The 20,200-nt window shown below is 35.1% G+C and overlaps 1 protein-coding gene across 2 annotated transcripts in view; it reads right to left on the bottom strand.

The window, feature by feature from the left end:
- Window positions 1-20,200, bottom strand: part of LOC150105904 (nuclear receptor-interacting protein 3-like) — a 108,999-nt gene that overhangs the window by 54,729 nt on the left and 34,070 nt on the right. For both annotated transcript variants that reach the window (XM_090394399.1, XM_090394398.1), the window contains 2 exons: window positions 19,806-19,973; window positions 545-627 (listed from right to left, as the gene is read on the bottom strand). In XM_090394399.1, the coding sequence (XP_090250525.1) occupies window positions 545-627; window positions 19,806-19,973 (251 nt within the window). The remainder of the gene's footprint in view (window positions 1-544; window positions 628-19,805; window positions 19,974-20,200) is intronic.

Raw genomic sequence — 20,200 nt, 5'->3', positions numbered from 1 at the left:
ATTTCTTCATGCATGATGAGATCTGAAATGCATTATTTTAGTGGTAGATTTTTATTTTTATGAAATGAAATAAACTGCTGCAATTTGTTGTGAATACTAGGTATGTGAATGAATTTAAGATTTAACACAATATATATATATATATATATATATATTGTGTAAAATTACACAATAAATGTAATAAATATATACGCAATATATACGCAATATACGCAATAAATATATATATATATATATATTGCTAACTGAGTGAGACTCCAGTATGAATGAATGACAAAATAACAGCTAGTGTTGCAATAAGAAACTGTAACCTCAGCTATTTCAGAAAATTATGCCATGATGAACAGGTGATTTCAGTATTATGCCGTAGAACACTACAATGTGATGGGAATAATGAGAAACAGTAGACTAGTTGAACATAGAGGTGCACTTGATTTCTGCAACAGCAGTTGATCTTACCAAATGCTAATGTTTGTTAATTTCAACAAACACCCAAGTAACTAGTCATAAATTTAATAACAAACAAATAACTGTATAAATTTACCTTAACTTCTGTACCAAGTCCATAGAGATTGTAGACACTGCATCAGAAGTACTAATTACAGAATAAGCCTCCACACCATTACACTATAAGAAAATTTGAGGATACTTAGAGAAAAAAAATGTCTTAAATAAATAGAGTACAATATGCATGAAACTTGATTAAACATGCTTTGAGGACAAACAGGATAGTTTTTTTTTGGGGGGGGGATAAATTTAGGAATAACACACACCATCAAATAACATCACATAACTAATAACACACCATCAAATAGGGCACATTAGGTGGCAGATCAGCACAACTCTCATAAAATGTAATTTATTGCTTCATTTTCAAAATGACAGGAGTGTACAGAAATCACTTCAACAAGCTTTTAAATATCACTTGGCTGATATTTGTCATTTTCAGAATGGAAGTATGGCTGTGAGATGCATATACTGCTATATGTATCTCATATTAGCTGATATGTGAAAATATGTATTTGGTCCCAAGCAGATCATAGCATGCTTAGCATTCTAACATGATTAGCTCAGCACTAAATGCATATTATGCACAAGTATGGTGTACATATATTTCTAAATCGTACCTTAAATGTATGATAACATTAATGAGAACATTCAAGCACAAACTGATCAACTACTGAGAATGAAGCATTCAGCAGTCTGTAATGGAAGAAGTTAGATATACATGTATGACACAAATACCACAATATAAGATCCTTAAGTCATTATGAACATGTTCAGTTATTCGGTTCTAAGTGAATGTACAATATGTACATTCACTTAGAACTGAATATTTTTCTGAGTAATACAGGAATTAAATTATTTATACATGATAAGACATTACACTCTCATATTAATCCTTTACTCAAGCTTAGCAGTTTGTATATAAAGAATCTTCATGCTTAGGTTACTTGTACATAGAGGCTGATGACTTTGCATCATATTGCCTTAGTATACCATAATACACAGCACGCATGCACACACACACCCCTCTTTCTTTGACATGTACTAGATATTGCTATGCATTACAGAAAGGATTACTACCTACTATCCTGACCAGTTTTCACTTTTACTGAGGTCTCATTAGTGGGAGTCAGTAAGTAACCTTCCATTACTATGGAAGATTTACTTTCATGCAATAATTATTTTATATCTTTATGTCTACTCACGGTATACCTCTTTTAAAACTTAATAATTATTTTTTTTATGTGGCTCTCACCCATGAAAGGTTTACTTATAAACCTATAGTCCATTTTTATTGATTTTATTTTTTTGTTTTGTTTTTTTTACTTGTTACATAGTCCAGAATCTATGCTCTAGAGATGAAACATGCAAGGCATGTTTCATCTCTAGAGCATCCAATAAGCAGGCTGGTGGTCTCACATTGAACAATGCAATTCATCTCCCACCTAAAATTCATCACCCATGAAGATGAGAAATCAAATAGCGACAAGGATAAGAAGATGGTTTACAAATGTCAGAAAATGTTAAAAAGCAGTGTATGAAGGGATAGAACCACAGTGACAGAGGGTGACCAATGGAGTAATGCAGATCTCTGTCCTTGGACCATTACAATTTAATTTATATTTAATGATATTGGGAATAGCCTGCAGGGAGATATAACCATGTGAGAATATATCTGTTTATTTGCTGATTATGCTGCTAAGTTCAAAAAGCTATAAGGATATAGAATTCCTTCAAAAGGATCTAAATAGACTTATTTTATAGATATCAGTTAAATGTTACCCAGTATAAAATTCTGTATTTTTAAGTTGAAGTTATTTCAGATGGCATATTATATTGATGGATTTTGCTCCAAAAAAAAAAACAACTAATGATGCAAGTAATCTTTAAGTGATGAAGGCAGGGAACTGGCATAAATTAAGGATCATTAAAGATCACATTACAAACATTGTAAAAATGACAAAGAATAACAGTCATGCTCAGGAGGAAAACAATGATGTGTAAATATAAGGAAATCATTTTGCCTCTGTACATGCATGGCCTTGACGCATCTGCATTAATTTGTTTAAATATGGTCTCCAAAGTTCTGAGAAAGGTAGGAGGGAACATTAAAGGAAATGATGGAGAGGGTACAGAGGCTGTACCAAAGATGATATCAGGACTATGGAATGTAGAATATAAGAACAGATCAGAATTTACAAATCCTGGAGAAGAGACAGAGGAAAAGTGATATGCTGTAAAATGGATGATGGAAGTGCGAAATCTTTTGGTATGTAGTAGAAATCAAAAGAATAAAGGGCCATTCCTGAAGGTTGAGAGTGGTTAGTAAAATATTCTGACTAGAAGTTTTTCTTGGCAAGTGGTGAGCAAGTAGAAGTTTGAAGAGGATATCAAGCATATCCTCTTCAAAGAAATTTAACAAAGCCATTACTGTGTTTCCCCAAATTATCACTACTGTTCATCATCTGTCTTCAGCATGTTACTAACTATTCATATTTAGTTAAAAAAAATGCCTGCCTGGTATTCTGAATCAAAGATTCTTCCTTATCATTGTGCATTAATCTTACCAACATATACTGCATTTCCATGAAGTAATAATAGAATACTAACATGAGCATATAGAAATATAGTAATCCCCAATTTAGATTATAATTATTATGGTGGGAAATCATTTTGCTAATCAGATAATTGAGGATATTGTTAACTGAAGGTACAATTAAATAGTGATGGGGCATAAATTGGTTGACACAATCGGTGATACACTCAGGATTTAATCTTGGGGGGGGAGCCCGAGCAATCACGATTTAATCTGGGGGGGGGTGAGTAGACGATTTACAAATACACACTACGCATTGCATACGACCTATGACTGAGCATCTGCAGTAATCGCCAATACATGATAAGTAGTATAGAAATAGAAGACACAACATAAATAAAAAAATGAATTTTAATTAGGAAAAGCTTTTTGGAAAATTTTCTAGTTTTATTTCCTTTTTCTTTTGTGAAAGGCCAGGGCCCCTTGGCCCCCTCCCTGGGTGCACCACTGAACACAATAATCCATTTCAAGAATTAATTGAGGATTTGGTTATTTGAAAGCCAGATAATTGGAAAATTACTGTACTCAAATTGATGCATTTTTCAAAAAAAATAAAAAATAAATAACAGATTTTAAATAAAAAATTAATCCAACTGAAAATCAAATCATTTTAACAAGTGACAATATGTATTAAATCTTGAATTGGTTTTATTTTCCTATAATAAATTTAGTTTAATCCTTTATCCAAGCGTAGACAAACAAAGCTTGCATCTGAAAATATCTTCAGGACTGAGGCAATGTGGCACATCTGTAGGCAAGTTGTAGCAAAGGTGGACCAAGCTCTTATGTCTAATAAAATAAAACTCATGAGTTTTATTTTCCTGTTATTAAACCAAAAATAAAAAAATCATGTTTTTCATGTTTATCATGTTTTTTTTTTTTTTTTTTTTCATTTCACTGGGAGCTGTTTCCACATATTCGGGTGTTGCTATAAATTTGTCAACTGAAGAAGATTCAGAACTGCACAGGTTACTAAAGTTATATGCTTTATGTGTACCCTTATGGATATGGGTAAGGCTGTCATTATTATTATTATTATTATGTGACACCTCCAAGGAGTCCAAAAACTCATCGAGGGAGGGGCACCAACTCTACAACTCTCATCTCCACCACTTAATCCACCAACTACAGTGAACCACCATCATTTACATCAGCGGTTCCCAACCTTTTTCCACTTGCATACCCCTTTTAAACCCATTTCTATAAATTGTACCTCTTGTTTTTAAAATAGCTGTTTATAAATACTGACACTTTTGTTCAGTGCCTATCTTAACGAAAAATAGTTTACTTTACTTGTTTTTCCACCATTACTGATTATTTTTCGTGTACCCCTGAACGACCCAGCACGTACCTCTGGGGGGTACTGGTACCACAGGTTAGGAACCGATGATCTACACCAATCCTATCTACTGCCCACCACCACCACTAGTATTTTTGTCTGTAAATTGCATGTGTTCTCATGGTCAATTTTTCTGTATGCAGGATGAAAAACCTGAGTTTCCAGGAGGGAAAACCCTGCTACCTACATATGAGATCAGCTAACTCACCTTCAATTGAAAAAAAACCCATATAAAGATTTATTTCTTCACAATGAGAATCAAACTTAGGCCTTTTCCAATTGAAGGGCGCAACATGCCATCATTCTTCCAATTGCACTATGAAGGCACTTATGAGTGAATTTATCTAAAAGTAAGGTGACCGTATAATTTATCATTCAAACTGGGACATTTTTGAGAGTGGGGTGGTAAAAGTAAGTAAAATTATATAATAATTTGAAATATTTATCGACTGCAGTGGTGGCTCGTCCATAAGGGCTGCATTGAATGCTGCTACAGTGTTGAGTATGCTAGCCAGTATTACTCACTAGTATACCTAATGCTGGAGATGCATTCAATACACCCCTGCAGCTCTTATGGATGAGCCGCCATTAACTGACATGCTGAGTTATTCTTTCTAAAGAAAATAAACACACCTTATGTCCATATGTGTACATTAAAGCAAAATAAAAAACAAAAAACAAAAAGTTTATTATATTGATTACCTAATATTAAAATATAACATAAACTGAATAATTATTATCAGTAAATATTTGTATACAGTACTTTAATCAGTTTATTGGGCATATCTATCTCTAAAACCATGTCACTAGTAGTTTTCTGAAGAATGTGTTTGTTTCAGTACGATCTTATTATTTGTAATTTTTTCATAAAACTACCTGCAGTCATCTTCAGAGGAGTTGCATTTTATGATTTATAAATTTGAAATTTTATGACACTTTCAATTGGCTTCTCTGCAGACCAGAAAGTACACCAAACTGACTGGCAGAGCATAGCTTTGAATATTCCCACCCACTCTTACCTGAAGGAGATAGCTGTCCCTAGCTGCTCATATCTGAGCATGCTTCATTTTATTATTATTATTACTCCAAGACCTCATGGAGTCAAAGACTCATCTGGGAGGTCCTTTAAACACACTCAAACTCCTTGCAGACACCACACTCTCAGGCAAGGCATTCCAATTATTTACAACTCAACACGAAAAAAACCTGCTTCTCACTCCCCCTGCTCACTTCCAGGGATGACCTCTGGTTCTCCCACTATTTTCTCTAGAACTTCTCCAGCATTGATCCTATAACAACCCCTTAGTAACTTGTAGGTCTCTATACCACCAGACTCTGCAATTTAAATCTTCTCAATCTTTCCTCATACTCGACATTCGAAGTTAGAAACTACCTTAGTCAGTCGCCTTTGGACCCTTTCCAACATCTCTTCGTCCTTCTGAAGTTAGTTCAGAAGTCTTCTTATCAGTTAGGGTTCTGCATGCCGTCTTTAAAACGAAATGGTTGTTAAATTGGACCGGGAAGAAGAAGACAAGCGTTTATAAAAATAAAAAATAAAAAACAGAGAAATATACTAAACCGGCTTGGACGTATAGTCGTCCTATGTATGGTGATGTAGGAGAACTTCTCTAAACAGCTATTATGGAAGGGCCTCATCCTGTAAGTGGCAAAAGTGACCTTGCAATTTTAAGTAGAAAAGTAAATGAGTTTTCATTTTGTAGAAATTATGGAGAGAAAAACGCACGTGTTAAAGCAATCACTGTACTTACAACTAAAAAAAATAACATTTGACGTTTTTCAGCTTCTATATCGAGATTATCATCAGAAACATTTATCTGAATTAAACACAAGCTACAGCACAGTACGCAAAATAAATAAATAAGTGGAAATGAAATACACGATGATTATAATTAGAGTTCACATTCTGAAAGGCTGTTACTGAGCAACTACTCAGCAGGACAATTTAATAGTTAACAAAATGATGTGTAGGCAATGGAATCTTATTTTGTGCAAAAACCAACGTTAGTTTTAAAAGCTACCACTAGGGTGGTACAAGGCGCTGCAATACATGCAAATTAATTGATACTCCTGATATTTAGTGAAACGCTGCGACTGTATCATTTGTGCAAATGACTAATGCCCCCCCCCCAATGACCCATACTTCCAAAGAAGCGTCTATAAAAGCAGGTAGCTATGGAATGTGTCAGTTCATTACCTGTGAGCAGACAATGTGTTAAAGCACAATGTCACCATTACCGAATGATTGCACACCTCTTGTGAAGCTGTTTTTACCACAATAACAGCTGTGTCTTGAGAACATTGCGAAAGTTCAGAACATTAAAGGGATTAAAAACGGATCCTATGACTGCAAATGGTTTACGCAAAATGATCTGAAAATTTGGAGAGACAGGTTCCTTAGATGTACACCAGGCAGAGGACGGAAGCCCATCGAATGGCAGACAGTGGATGAAGTAGCCACAGCGTTAGCGGAAGAAAGGATGGCAAATATCGTAAGAAGCAGCAGCACACGGCGTATTTCACAGGCTTTAGACAAACGCATAAGCACAGTTCACAAAGTTGTAACGCAACTTCTGCGCTGTTATCCTTACAATATTTCACACGTTCAGAAATTGCTTAATCGTGACCAGGGCGCACGAGAAACATTTCCCCTGGAATTTCTTGCTAAATTGGACGACTGGCCATGGAACATGTTCTGGACTGAACTGAAGCTCGCTTCCCTCTGGATGGTACTGTGAGGATTGCTGCAGGATTTGGACAGCTGCAAACCCACACGTCATGTAACAGATTCTGCTTCATTCCTCGAAGATCGCTATTTGTTGTAGCTTACAGCGGAATTCATTATCGGAACTTTCAAAATGTGAACTTTATTTATAATCACCCTGTAAATGGAAGCGAAAGTGAAGTGAAATAAGTGCGTCCACAGTGATAGGCCGACCGAAGGAAGAGCATTCTAAGCTCGATTTTAGTCACCCACTAGAGGTACTTTTTCTAAGCCGGCCAGTTCCCGAGTTAGTCGATCTCTGGCACAGGCAAGCAAGTTTTTTCTTCCAGATACCCAGTATTTCCGTCCCGTAAACTCAAGAAAATAGACCGTATACCCACACTATTTCAGATAATGACTGTAATATAAGGATAGGGAGCAGTAGATGGCGGCACTTGTCCCTCTCATCAGTGGATCTGTATGGTTAGTGATAATCTTGGACTAACAATTTCTGATTAGCTACTGGTGGAGAATAAACTTCCCGCGAGGCTCCAAAAATTAGAGCAAAACGGCCTTATCTATTCCCTATAGGGGAATAAAAGGCTTTAAAAGATTTATTTATTTAAAATAAAAATGATCAGAAATTAAAAGTAGAACTACATGAATTGCTACTCTACAGTCTTGTTATCTTCAGGTACAGTCCTCTTATCGGGTTTTCTTGTAAGAGGGTGGTCTGAAAACCATAGATTGTAACACTATCGACAAGTTTTTTTTTTTTAAGTTGGTAGATCTGTCGTAAGCATCCATGTGAAATTGCAAGTCATTCTATCAAGTAGTTTGTTTTATACAGCTGTCTGAAGCAAAAGTGTTGTCTGTATCCCTTGAAATGGATAAAATTGAGTATCGTGAGGTTAACAAATTCTTTGAAAAAAAAATTGAAATCTTTGAGAGCCTGTGTAGCTCAGTGGACATGCCTATGCGGCAACATTCTTACAAAAGTGTTTGCCGCATAGGTTTATAAGCTCACTTCCAGATATAAAAAAACCAAGCCCGAGAATGTTCAAAGAAATAGCCGAAGGGTACACATATATAAAGAAATACTCAGATACCGAAAACTTACTGACAATCAAACCAAGAAAACTATACAAAACATTAAGTCAAGTGACATTCCCACCTCCCCAACACAGGGAAATAAGAAAAGGAGAAATTAGGCTAAGTCCGGTGCTTAACAAAGTTTTCTTACTTCCAATATCACCAAAATACAAAACATTCTTCTATAAAGTACATCATGCCTGTCTTCCCACAAAAATGTGGTGTGTAGCAAAAAAAATCCCATTACAAGGCCCAGCGAAGTGTCATTTCTGTCCCAACCCAGAAACAATATATCATATTATGATGTTCTGTAGCAAAACGTCCACAGTATGGAACACCATACAGAAACTCCTACATAAGCGCCTCCGTAGCGCAATTGGAAGAACGACGGTACATTGCGCCCTTCGATTGGAATAGGCCTAAGTTCAATTCTCGTCGCGACGGGAGGAATCTTTATCTGGTCGATTTCAATCGATGGTGAATTAGCCGATCTCATACGGAGGTAGCAGGGTTTTTTCTCCCGGAAACTCGGGTTTTTCATCCCGCATACATACAAATCGGCCCTTCAGAACACACGCAATTTACAGACAAAAATTACTAGTTGTGGTGGTGTTGGAGGTGGGCGGTAGATGGCGTTGATTCGTAGTAGAGGTAAGGTGTAGAGACAGTTGAAGATGTCCTCCCGCAATGAGTCTTCGGACTCCTTGGAGGTATCAGGAATAATAATAATAATAATAAGACACAACCATTCTCTGAAAACACATTATTTTGGTTGGAAGACCAAAAAATGAAAAAAAACAGAACTAATAATCATAATAATAACAATGTATGCAATATGGTCCCACAGATGTGACAAAATACACGGAAGAGACACCAGACCAAACATACTAGCAAAAATTAACAATTATTTAAAGGAAATTATCATAAACACTACACAAACCAAAAGCATAACAACACAGCAATGGAGGAAACTCGGCCTAATTGAAGAAGGAGAAGAAGAAGGAAAAATAAAACTTATACCGATAATGGAACCCCCGTAGTTAGTGGTAAACAATAATGATAATCCACTATCTGAACAAAAAGCATAATCCCAGACAAAGGTGCTGTTAACGTAGGCCCATTCGCCACAATGAGAGGAATAATGACAACAAGATATCAAATCTAATAAAAAAATAAAATAAAAATAAATAAATTTTAAAAAAAAAGTGTATATATATATATATATATATATATATATATATATATATATAAAATAATAATTAAAATAAATAAATAAATAAAAGTTTAAAAAAGTCATAAAAATATTAATAATAATATATAGGTACGCCTATATATAAGGGATAAGAATGTTATATATATGTATATCTAATTGTGTAAAGAAAAAAATGTAAATGTAAATAGCAAATTACTCCTTATACCGATAATGGAAATACTGCTCTAGTAATAAATATGTAGATTAGGATATATTACCACAAATATGTATATGTTCTTGTATATACAGACACAAGGACGGTAGATATGTCAATTGTAAGAAATGCAGATAACATAAGTTCATAACATGATAATAACCCAAAATGTTAATAGGATATATTATCCATTTATAGACATGTAACTAATTCTGCAATTCAGAAAACTTTGTATATAAGAAATTACAGATTTACCACTTAAGTTAAGCAAACAATATAATGTTAAAGCAAGATGGAATTCTTTTTGTAAAAATAAGAGTGCCTACAAAAATATAAAATCTGCATGAGATATAGAGATACTACCAAAATATATGCATATATAAATGTAAATAACAACATAAGCAATGTATGTATTTTAAGAATAAGATGTGCATTTAAATTAAGTTAATAAAATAATCATCCAAAATATGTGAACAAAGATATAAAATGAAGATATATGTAAAACGAATTGTACACATGGAAAATGTCAATGCTAACATATATATATGTGTATATGTATGTATATATATATATGTATATATGTATGTGGATGTATATATATATATAAAAAAAAAAAAAATCAGCTAACGCCTTTTTATTCCCGTAATTACGGGAGTAGGCGAGGCCATTTAGCCCTATCTAACTTTTGGAGACTGAGTGGGCAGTTCAATCTCCACTGGTACCCAATCAGAGACAGATGGCCCAAGGCTATCACTAATTAAGCGGTACGCAGTGAAGAGAGACGGCTCAAATGTGCCGCCATCGCGTGGTTCCTAACCCTAACACAATATATTTAATGTCTGAAATAATGTGGGTTCTACGGTCGATTTTCTTGAGTTTACAGGACGAAAAACCCGAGTTTCCGGGAGAAAAAACCTGCTTTCCCGTGCTAGAGATCGACTAACTCGGGAACCGGTCAAAAAAAGGCTTAGAAAAATTTCCTCTAGTCGCCGACTGGACTCGAAACTAAGTCTTCCCTCGTGCGGCCAAGCGCCGTGGTGTGCAACGCCACATCCACTGAGCTACACAGGATCCTGGAATATCATCATATTCTCCTAATTATGAAGCACTGGCCAATGAAATGCAATGCCAAAGATCACACTAACTTACATATATATATATATTTAAATTTTTATATAATGTAAACTTTTAAGTAATAAAACATTTGATTATAATGTAAACTTTGTATGTATTCATTTAACAAACGAATTCAAAAATTTGCTTGAAAAAATAGATGGTGCCCGTCGCCCTATCGGTATTTTAGAATGTGCTCTAGGAAATAAAAAGGTTGGAAACCCCCTGACCTAAGGCAATCACTATCGCGAAGGTCAAGTATGTACGGGGTTTTCCCGCCTTAACACAACGACGAAAAAGGTGGCGGGTGCTGACCCAGGAAACACCCAAAGGAATAAAATCATAACATGACCCAAGGTCAAATGAGCAAGATAAAAGAGGGAGACATTGGCCAAAAAAAGGGTCACAGCAGTGGTGTGTTGGTAACGTCTCGTGCGAGCAGGTTGTTAAAATTTTTCAAATTTAGCGACCCAGTTGTTAATGTTTTTAAGTCGGGCGAGCCAGTTATTAAAATTCTTTATGAAAGGATAGATAATGAATGGTGGTATATACTTTTTCTCGTAAATATTTTGAAATTGTATAATAAACACTTACATATATTATTATTATTATTATTATTATTATTATTATTATTATTATTATTATTATTATTATTATTATTATTATTATTATTATTATTATTATTATCAAAAATAAATGCATAAAGGAGAATTCACAAAACACAAACTCAATTTACGAACGGGAATTTGGAAACAATTTTATTTACTAAACAATGTCTGTATTCATTAAAACACAAACACGTTATCAAAACTCTTGAACTGGATATTTGAATAAACAATAATGCCTTATTTTTCGGCAAATTTTCAAGAACTTGCAACTTCTTGAAAATGTCCCATTGTTGCATTATCGATAAATACAAAAATTCGTCGCCATGGCTACAGTCTCTGGTCATTTGATCGACTACGAGTGGTAATATTAGTGTTACATTTTTTTTTGTTCAGGATTTCATTTCATAATAGTTAAGTTGTAGGTAATATAGGAAAATTTTCTTTAATATATGTTTTTATTTCGGTTTTTCTTTTTTCTTTTTTTTTAATAATTAAAATAATTTTAATCAGGGTTAGAGTTTTGCTGTCCAAAAAGCGAATAGCCGTTAGTTGAAAAAATGAAATAGAATGAAACTTCTTAAACATTAAAAGAACGAAATTTGAAGAAGCAGAAACGAAGACATCTGAAGATACAATAGAACTTTGTGAAGAATCAAATTTTTCATAAAGCGATCCGGTTGTTAAAAATTTACCAACACACCACAGGGTCGGAGTCAAACACAGAGTCCTGGTATTCGTCGTCGGAAGGTGGTTCGTAGTCGTCAGCGGGTTTTTCGTGAGACGTAGTAGGAGTCAATCATCTTCTGCGAGATGGCCACATAAGGAAGAGAGGTCGTATCGATGTTCAAGAAAGTTATGCCGATTTCAAGGTCGGAGATCCACGTTCCAACGAACAGACGCCCGAAGTGCAAGATAACTCGTTAAAGTTTTTTTTAAGAAAATCAGTTCCGGATTTCAAGCCACCAAGTTTCCAGATCACTGCGGAAATAAGAAGTGACCACAATCTCGGAAAAAGGTACCCGTTTGCTTAGCCAAGATCGGAAAGTAACAGAGGAAAGTGGTTTCAAGGATCCATTAATGTGGACTAGACGAGTAGATACAAAGTAAGAGTTAATATATTGTTCTTACCAGAGACAAAATTTGTGACGGTGATTTCTCTAAAGTTTTATTATGTTAATGATACTTGAGGACTGAAGGCATTTAGCTAATCTAATAGCATAAATTTAAAGTGAAATTAAATATGCTTAACATTGTTTATTAGCTAAGCCTGCCCTTTGTTAAGCATGTGAAAAATTGCTGTGTGCGACTAAGTGATAGCTAAAGTAGTACCATAGTCACGATGTGTAAGAAAGAGTTGTTAATTCAAGAGTTTATAATTCATAACATAATTGCTGAAGAAGTATAGAGCCTGAAATAATTGTGTGTTTAGTTTTAACCCTTTTGTATATTCAATTTTCATGAATAAATTGTTTTGTTTGTCAAATAATTTGCCTGATTCCTGCAAACCGATGCACTGCTCATAAAAATCGAATCTGTGTGACCTAGAGTATTGATTAGCCACGACTGATAGATAGAAATTTTGGTTTGCTAGATTTAGTATAAGAGAGGAAAATTCCGTGTTTTGCTGAGTGTTTTTCTTTGGAAGGATATTCAACTCCTATCTGCGAATTTTGACTGCGCAGTCGAAAAACAAATAAATTTTCAGAATTCAATTTAGAAAAACGCCAGTAGTTTAGACAAAGAGATTGGCTCCAGCCAGAGGCAATTTCTTAGTTCTAAAGTTTCGTGCACATGTAGAAGCATAATTATGGACTTGAGACTAAGGGGGGGGGGGGATTAAAGTTCAAGGAGAGGATTAAAATTAAGAGTCTAAATCAAGCAACGTATTTAGAGGCTCGGCGTTATAAAAAGAATTTAATAAGTATAATTGAACAAGTAACGGATAAATATTGAATAGACATTTAGAATCAAGTATAAATAAAAATTGAGTAAAACAACCATAAAAACACTCAATTTTACAGTTGTGATTTTATATTTACATTATTTTTCACTTTTCGTTATAAACTATTCAAATATTATAATGATAACATTGGCGTATTCTGCACTTTGCTTCTATCACCTCATTTCAGGACTATTTTCTCTACAGTTTACAAGTGTTGCTACTTTACTGTTATATTACACTATTAAAACCGATATAACTCAAACACTTCACTCATCCCCCCCAAAAACTCTTGAATCCGTCCCACAATCCTCCCTTGCAGTATTTGATGAAGCAATAGCTCTATCAAAATTTAAGTTTGTAATAACAATATTGTTAATTGTTTTTTTAATTTAATTTATTTATTAATTCCCTTATAGGGAATAGGCGAAAAAATTAATGATTATATTGTTCTAGAGAATAGTCAACTTCTCCCGTATCACTGTCTACATGAATTATCCACTGAAAAGCACTTGTGTTATTGGGAGAAGCAATTATTACAGGGGAATTCTTGAATGCGGTTCTTGCTGATTAAAAAAAAGTTACTGATTTAAAAAAAAAAATATATATAAATAAATATGGCATTACGACTATTCAGTGACAACCAATATAGTTTGCTTATTGCTAATGCATTGTACCATGCATAACGAACACTTCAGATTACGAACATTATCTTTGTGACACTTCTTTTCAGCCTTTCGACAGCTAATTTACCCCTTTGAAACCCAGGAGACTAAATCTGCACAGTAGTTTAGGAAAGTCGTATCAAAGCCTTGTAAAGAGGCAAAATCATTTACATATCAGTGTTAGAATACATTTCGACATCGTAATTATCCTCTGAGTCATAGTTGCGAATTTTGTTATGTGACCTTTGAACTTCAACTTTCTATCCACCGTGACTCTAAGATGTTTAGCCTGATCAGTTACTCTAAACATAATGTCATCACAAGAATATACTGTTGGATATCGCATCACGCTAAAATGCATACCTTTACGCTTACTAACATTGAATTGATAGCCATTATCGTTTGTATATTCAAATCACCGTGTAAATGTTGTATATCAAGTATGATCTCTGATTACTCTGCCTATCTTTGCGTATCAGCAAACAACTGAAGATCTCCTGCCAGCCCCTTTCCAATATTATAGTGTAGTGACATCATTTTTTATTTCTTGTGATATACTATATTTATTAATTAGTCAGTACATTTTACTGTTTAATTTTAAATGTCAGTTAGAAATTATGTTAAAACGACAATTTCTGGAAAGATAGGTAAGCCTAATCTTCAACTAATTTGAAGCAGATAACAATGAAGAAAACTGTCATATGATGAACAGGTTGGCGTACGATTCAGGATTTGCAATTGGATAGTTTCAATAATTTTTCAAATATATTTCAATAAAATAGTTTCTGAGAAACTTAAAAATTTGTTTTATTTACCAGAACATAGTTTGTGCAAAATGTGCATATGAAAGATACTCGGGTATAACATATTCAGTTAAAGACACATCTAAAGATAACAACTTACACTACAGTGAAGTTTTATGCATATAAAAAGTTTCATGTATATCTTGAAAAACTATTAATTGGTATGAGACCTAACACAGAGAATCGGGAAAAGTAAATTATGATTGGAGGAATGGTGATGATGAGAATCTGTATGGAATTATGTTAAGGATGGGAATAGGCATTATCTTGGAGATGATTATAAGGAGAGGACGATTTTATGTTCGTCCGGCTAGGACCTGTGAAACATATGCAAAGATGTCTGCATAAATAAGACACTAGCTAAGGACAGAAATCTGCAAGTTGTCCAACTCTACAGACAAGAGTATACAAAAAATGTCTGTATGTTATTGTGTTATTATTATATTTTATGTTATTATATATTATAATTTATTATTATTTATTATTATATATTATGTCTGTACACGTATGTTATGGATATCAGAAACAAAGGAGTGGAGTTTGTTGCCATAGTCACTACGTTGAGACCTCAAATTGTGGGGATTAGTGAGACTTGGTTATCAGAAGCATACACACTAACTGGTATCGAGTGTAAAGGGTACAGTAATTTTAGAAAGAATAGCCAGAACAGGAGAGAAGGGGCGTGCTGCTAATGATATTGGATGACTTGAATACAGTTAGCTTTGAGACCTTTGACTGTAATACTAGTAAAAGTTTTTCATGTGGTAGTTTACATCCACATGGTTTGGTGTGGAGTCTAACAAGATCAAATACATACTGGAGTGTTGTTACTGACCTGGTGGATCGGTTGCTAGTGAGGAAGAAATGCACCATCGAATAAAAACGATGGGGTGGGGAAGCGCAATCATAAAAGTGGCTTTAATTACCCAAACATTGATTGGGTAGAAATAAAATCTCATGAGAAGAATGAAAATGAATTTATTTAGTTGTTGCGAGACAACTTTCGTAAACAGCATGTGACAGAAGGAACTCGAGCTCAATGAGTGTTAGATTTGATTATAGTGTTTGGGGAGGGGGGGGTTTCGGTTAGGCGTAACTATTCTACCTCTGGTCGGTGACAGTGATCATGTAGCAGGGTTTTTACTACCGGAAACTCCGGTTTTTCATCCCGCATATAGATAAATCGGCCTTGAGTACACACGCAATTTACAGACAAAAAATACTAGTGGTGGTTGTGATTGGTGCAGATGATGGTAGTGGTGGATCGCTGTATTTCGTAGATTAAGTGGTGAAGAGAGAGTTGTAGAGTAGATTTCCTCCCTCGATTAGTCTTGGGACTCCTTGGAGGCGTCACGTAATAATAATAATAATAGTGTAGTGCTCATTCGGGAAGTAGCTAAGTTTATGAACGTTCCATTCAGAAAAGGTTGCATGCGGAACTACAAAATTATGACCAGCTGAGGGGTATCTGGATTCTGTGTCATGGTATCGATAATTGGATGAGAAGGATATTGACAGTACATGGAAGCATGAAATTTTAAATGGAAGCATTAAAAAATACCTACAGGTTATTTAAAAATGCCTATAGATTAGGCAATAATGTGTTCTAGAGTTTAAAGAATAAACAGGCTAGGAGTGAAATGCATGTGTAATCTTATTAAGCAAGCGATTCCTAAGAAAAGGATGATGTGTGGAAGGAATACCGTGCGCACGAGAATGATATCAATTATGAAAATTATAAGTAGCAGAGCAGAAGAGTCACAACTATCGTACGAAAAGCTAACTTTGAGTAAGGAAAGAAACTGTCTCTGCAAGCTAACGACAACCCAAAAGAATTCTATATTATGCTAAAAGTAAAAGAAAGAATGAATATGAAAGAATAACTCTACTAAATGCAGATGGTGTGTGGGTGACAGATGCAGAAGAAGTTATTCGATTAATGACGGTCCATTTTGCTAAAACTATCAACCAATTCAGCAATAGTTGAAACTTTTCCACTTGGTTATATTATAAATTAAAGGTATCAAGAAATTATATTCTTGGTTTAATCCTTTATCCAAGTGTAAGCAAACAAAGTTTGCGCCTGAAGTGTTTTCAGGACTGGGAAACTCGTATATAGAAGCTAATGACTTCGCATCACTTGCCTTAGTATCCCATAATGCAAAGCACATATCTTTACAGATATGTATAATACTATGAGTTATGGGAAGGGTCACTGCTCAGACCGGTTTTAACCTTTATTGAGGTCTCATCAGTGGGAGTCACACCCAGAGGTGATACTAAGGTTGAAGTAATGCAGAAGCCATATTTCCATATAAGAGTAGCCAAAAGGTGTCACACACCTTATTACTAAAATACTAAAATAAAAGAGATAGATATTGGAAGGATTTCCACTTGAAGTCATTAATCTCTGTATACGAGTTGCCCAGCCGTGGAATTACACTACGTGAAAACTTTGATTACACTTGAATAAAAGATTAAACCAAGAATATAATTTCTTGGCACCTTTAATTTATAATTCAGCAATAGGGACTAATGGGATATCAGCACGTGTGCTAAAAGAGTGTTCAGATGAACTGTCTATTTCTTTGACCAGGCTATACAATTTGAGTCTCAGAACAGGGATGATTTCGCATTGGGATTATCATACATTAATCCCATTGCACAAGTATAGCGCAAAGACATTGGAAGACTGTTGCATAAATTGCAGAATATGGTATTGGATTATAAAATATTAGCGTGGATATGAAGATACAGATATCAAAAAGTGGTATATGGGGGACGGGAGGCTGCAAGATTTAATTATTTAAGGTAATCAGTGGTGTGCCACAAGGATCAGTCCATTTTCCGTTGTAATTCAATCTGTACATTAATGACATTGAGAAGGATTTAACAGACGACATACAGCTGCTTTCTGGTGATGCAAAGATAGGGAGGTAATCAGGAATCTGGCTGATATGTAATTCTTGCAGAATGATTTGAATAAGCCGGAATTGTGGCATGGGAAAAATAGCTATTATTTCAATGTTAGTAAATGTAAAGTCATTCACTTCAGCGTGATTAGATATCCAATATCGTATTATATTGATGGGATTCTGCTAGAAGAAACTAATCAGGCTTGGAGTTTTAGGAGATAGGAAGTTGGAGTTAAATGGCCATAGATTACAAATGCAACTCAGAAAGTAATGGCAATGCTGAAACGAACTTTGACAAGATAAGGAAGTCGTTTTGTCTCTTTACGACGCTTTGATAAGACCTCATTTATTATTGTGTGCAGGTCTGGTCTCCTGGCTTCAGTGGTGATTCTGATACAGTGGAGAGAGTACAAAGAAGAGTGTTAAAAATTAAATCAGGATTGTGGAATACTGATTATGAAGATAGATTGAAAATTTATAGACTATGGACATTAGGAAATAGAAGTATAGTGATATGAATGAGACTTACAATCTTGTGAAAGGGTCATAGAGGATTTTAGTAGATGGAAGTTTTAATTTTATGGATGGAGGGGAAAGGATGCTGGAAAAGGGGAATCATGTATATAAGGATCTTCTTGACTTTTATAAACGCATTTGATAGATTACCTCATAGCAAGTTGGTGTACATGTTAGAGGGAGATGGCGATGGATAATAGATTGGTCAGGTATAGATAGAAGGCTGTCTGAACAATACCAAACTGTGTGAGCAGAAAGGAGTAACTAACCAACATTCTCCATGTTTCTGTTGTTGGACCACCAGTGTTGAACTTACTTAGTGATATTTCACATGGATGAATACAATGGTGAGGGGGGGAGGATCTTTTCAGGAAGGTTTAAATCAATTTTTTTCTTAGACGAAGGAGTGGAGATGGAGACTTAAGCGCAACTTATGGCGTTATGCTATTGGTTGGAACTTTGCGTAGGACAGGATTAGGTTTAGAATCTGTCGACAGGAGCCGGGAGTTCAGATGGCACATCACAAGTATTGCGAAGAGTATACAGCGCATGGCCTCTATGATAGCTCAAGTATGAAAGTAAAGAAGATAACGAAGAGGATGGATACCTTCACAAGGAACTGGCCAGACCACTCATAGATTATTGCGTGCAGAGTCGGTCACCTAATATTCATTATGATGTGGAAACGTCAGAGGGAGTCCAGAGAAAGGCAACTAAGACAATATGAACATGCTGAAATGCTAGTTATGGGGGGGAGGGGAAGTTGAGGAAATGGAACTTGTAGAGTTTAGTGAGTAGGCGGAAATGAGGCGATATGACAGAGATATTTAAGTTGGTGATAGTTGTGAATAATATGAATATTTCATTATAGATATATTGAGGACTGAATGAGACCTCCTAGTGTCTGTCAGCTCCATGGATATTTTCAATAATAATAATAATAATACGACGCTGAATTTGCAAATCCTGACATGGCGATCCTAAAGAATTTTCAACCTTCTATGTGACGTCTTAATATCCCACTACTTAAAAGACAGGACCACACGAGTTGATTCACTTGGTTTCTTCAGTGGCCCACTAAAGTTGTGATACTTGCACCATTACATGTTTGAAGATTATAACTATTTATAAGTTGTAACATCTAATGCTGCTAGTATCACGAATTTCTATTGGGCATGTACAGAGAAACAGCGAGTCTGAAACATTGCTAACAGAAACCATTCAACTTGGAAAATGCTTAAAATAATGATTAGGAAAGAACAATTTTTCCAGTACACCACTAAGCAATTCACTTCCGAAGACAAGTAACTTTTCCTCGGAAGTGAATTGCTTAGTGGTGTACTGGTTTAGTTTGCCGTTTTTCTGGAAAACAAAACCAGAGTAATCCAGAGAAAATACTTCACCTTCCTCTGTTGCTGGCCAACCTTTAATTGAAGTGTTTGTAAATAATCCCTCTTATACTGTGCAGAAGTCAAACCTGGCTTTCTTTCCAGTTAAGTGGTAATGACACAAACAAGTGAGTTACCAAGACTCCTAAATGTCTACTAGGTATTACTTTATCATTAATCAATACACGACACTTACCTCGCACTTGACCACAGGAGGGACATGCATCCGACCCAGCCTTGTCTCTTCTTCAAAGATTGGCACAGGCATATTACTGAGGTAGGACTTTCTTTGAGGAGCCGTTTTGACTTCTGGCACAAAAGGCTTCGTTTCGTAATTGTTAGAATTCACGATGTTAGAATGTCGCTGGATTGGCAATATACAAAATACAAAATAAAATAAAATTTCATAAACGTAAGAATTTTATAAGGAACAAGCAATATTACAATAGGTCAAATAAATAAAACAACAACAGCTATTGTGTAGCTCAGTGGAAGTGGCGCTTGCGTCCTCTGCGCTCGAAGATAAGTTCAAGTCTAGTCGCCGACTGGAGGAACTTTTTCTAAGCGGGTTTTTCATCCCGTAAGCTGAAG

Source organism: Typopeltis vanoorti, chromosome 6, assembly GCF_054136105.1.
Source record: "Typopeltis vanoorti isolate ZY-2024b chromosome 6, IOZ_Tvanoo_1.0, whole genome shotgun sequence".
NCBI lineage: Eukaryota > Metazoa > Arthropoda > Arachnida > Uropygi > Thelyphonidae > Typopeltis > Typopeltis vanoorti.
The sequence above is the reverse complement of the archived record's forward strand: the minus strand, read 5'-3'. Positions and strand labels throughout refer to the sequence as shown.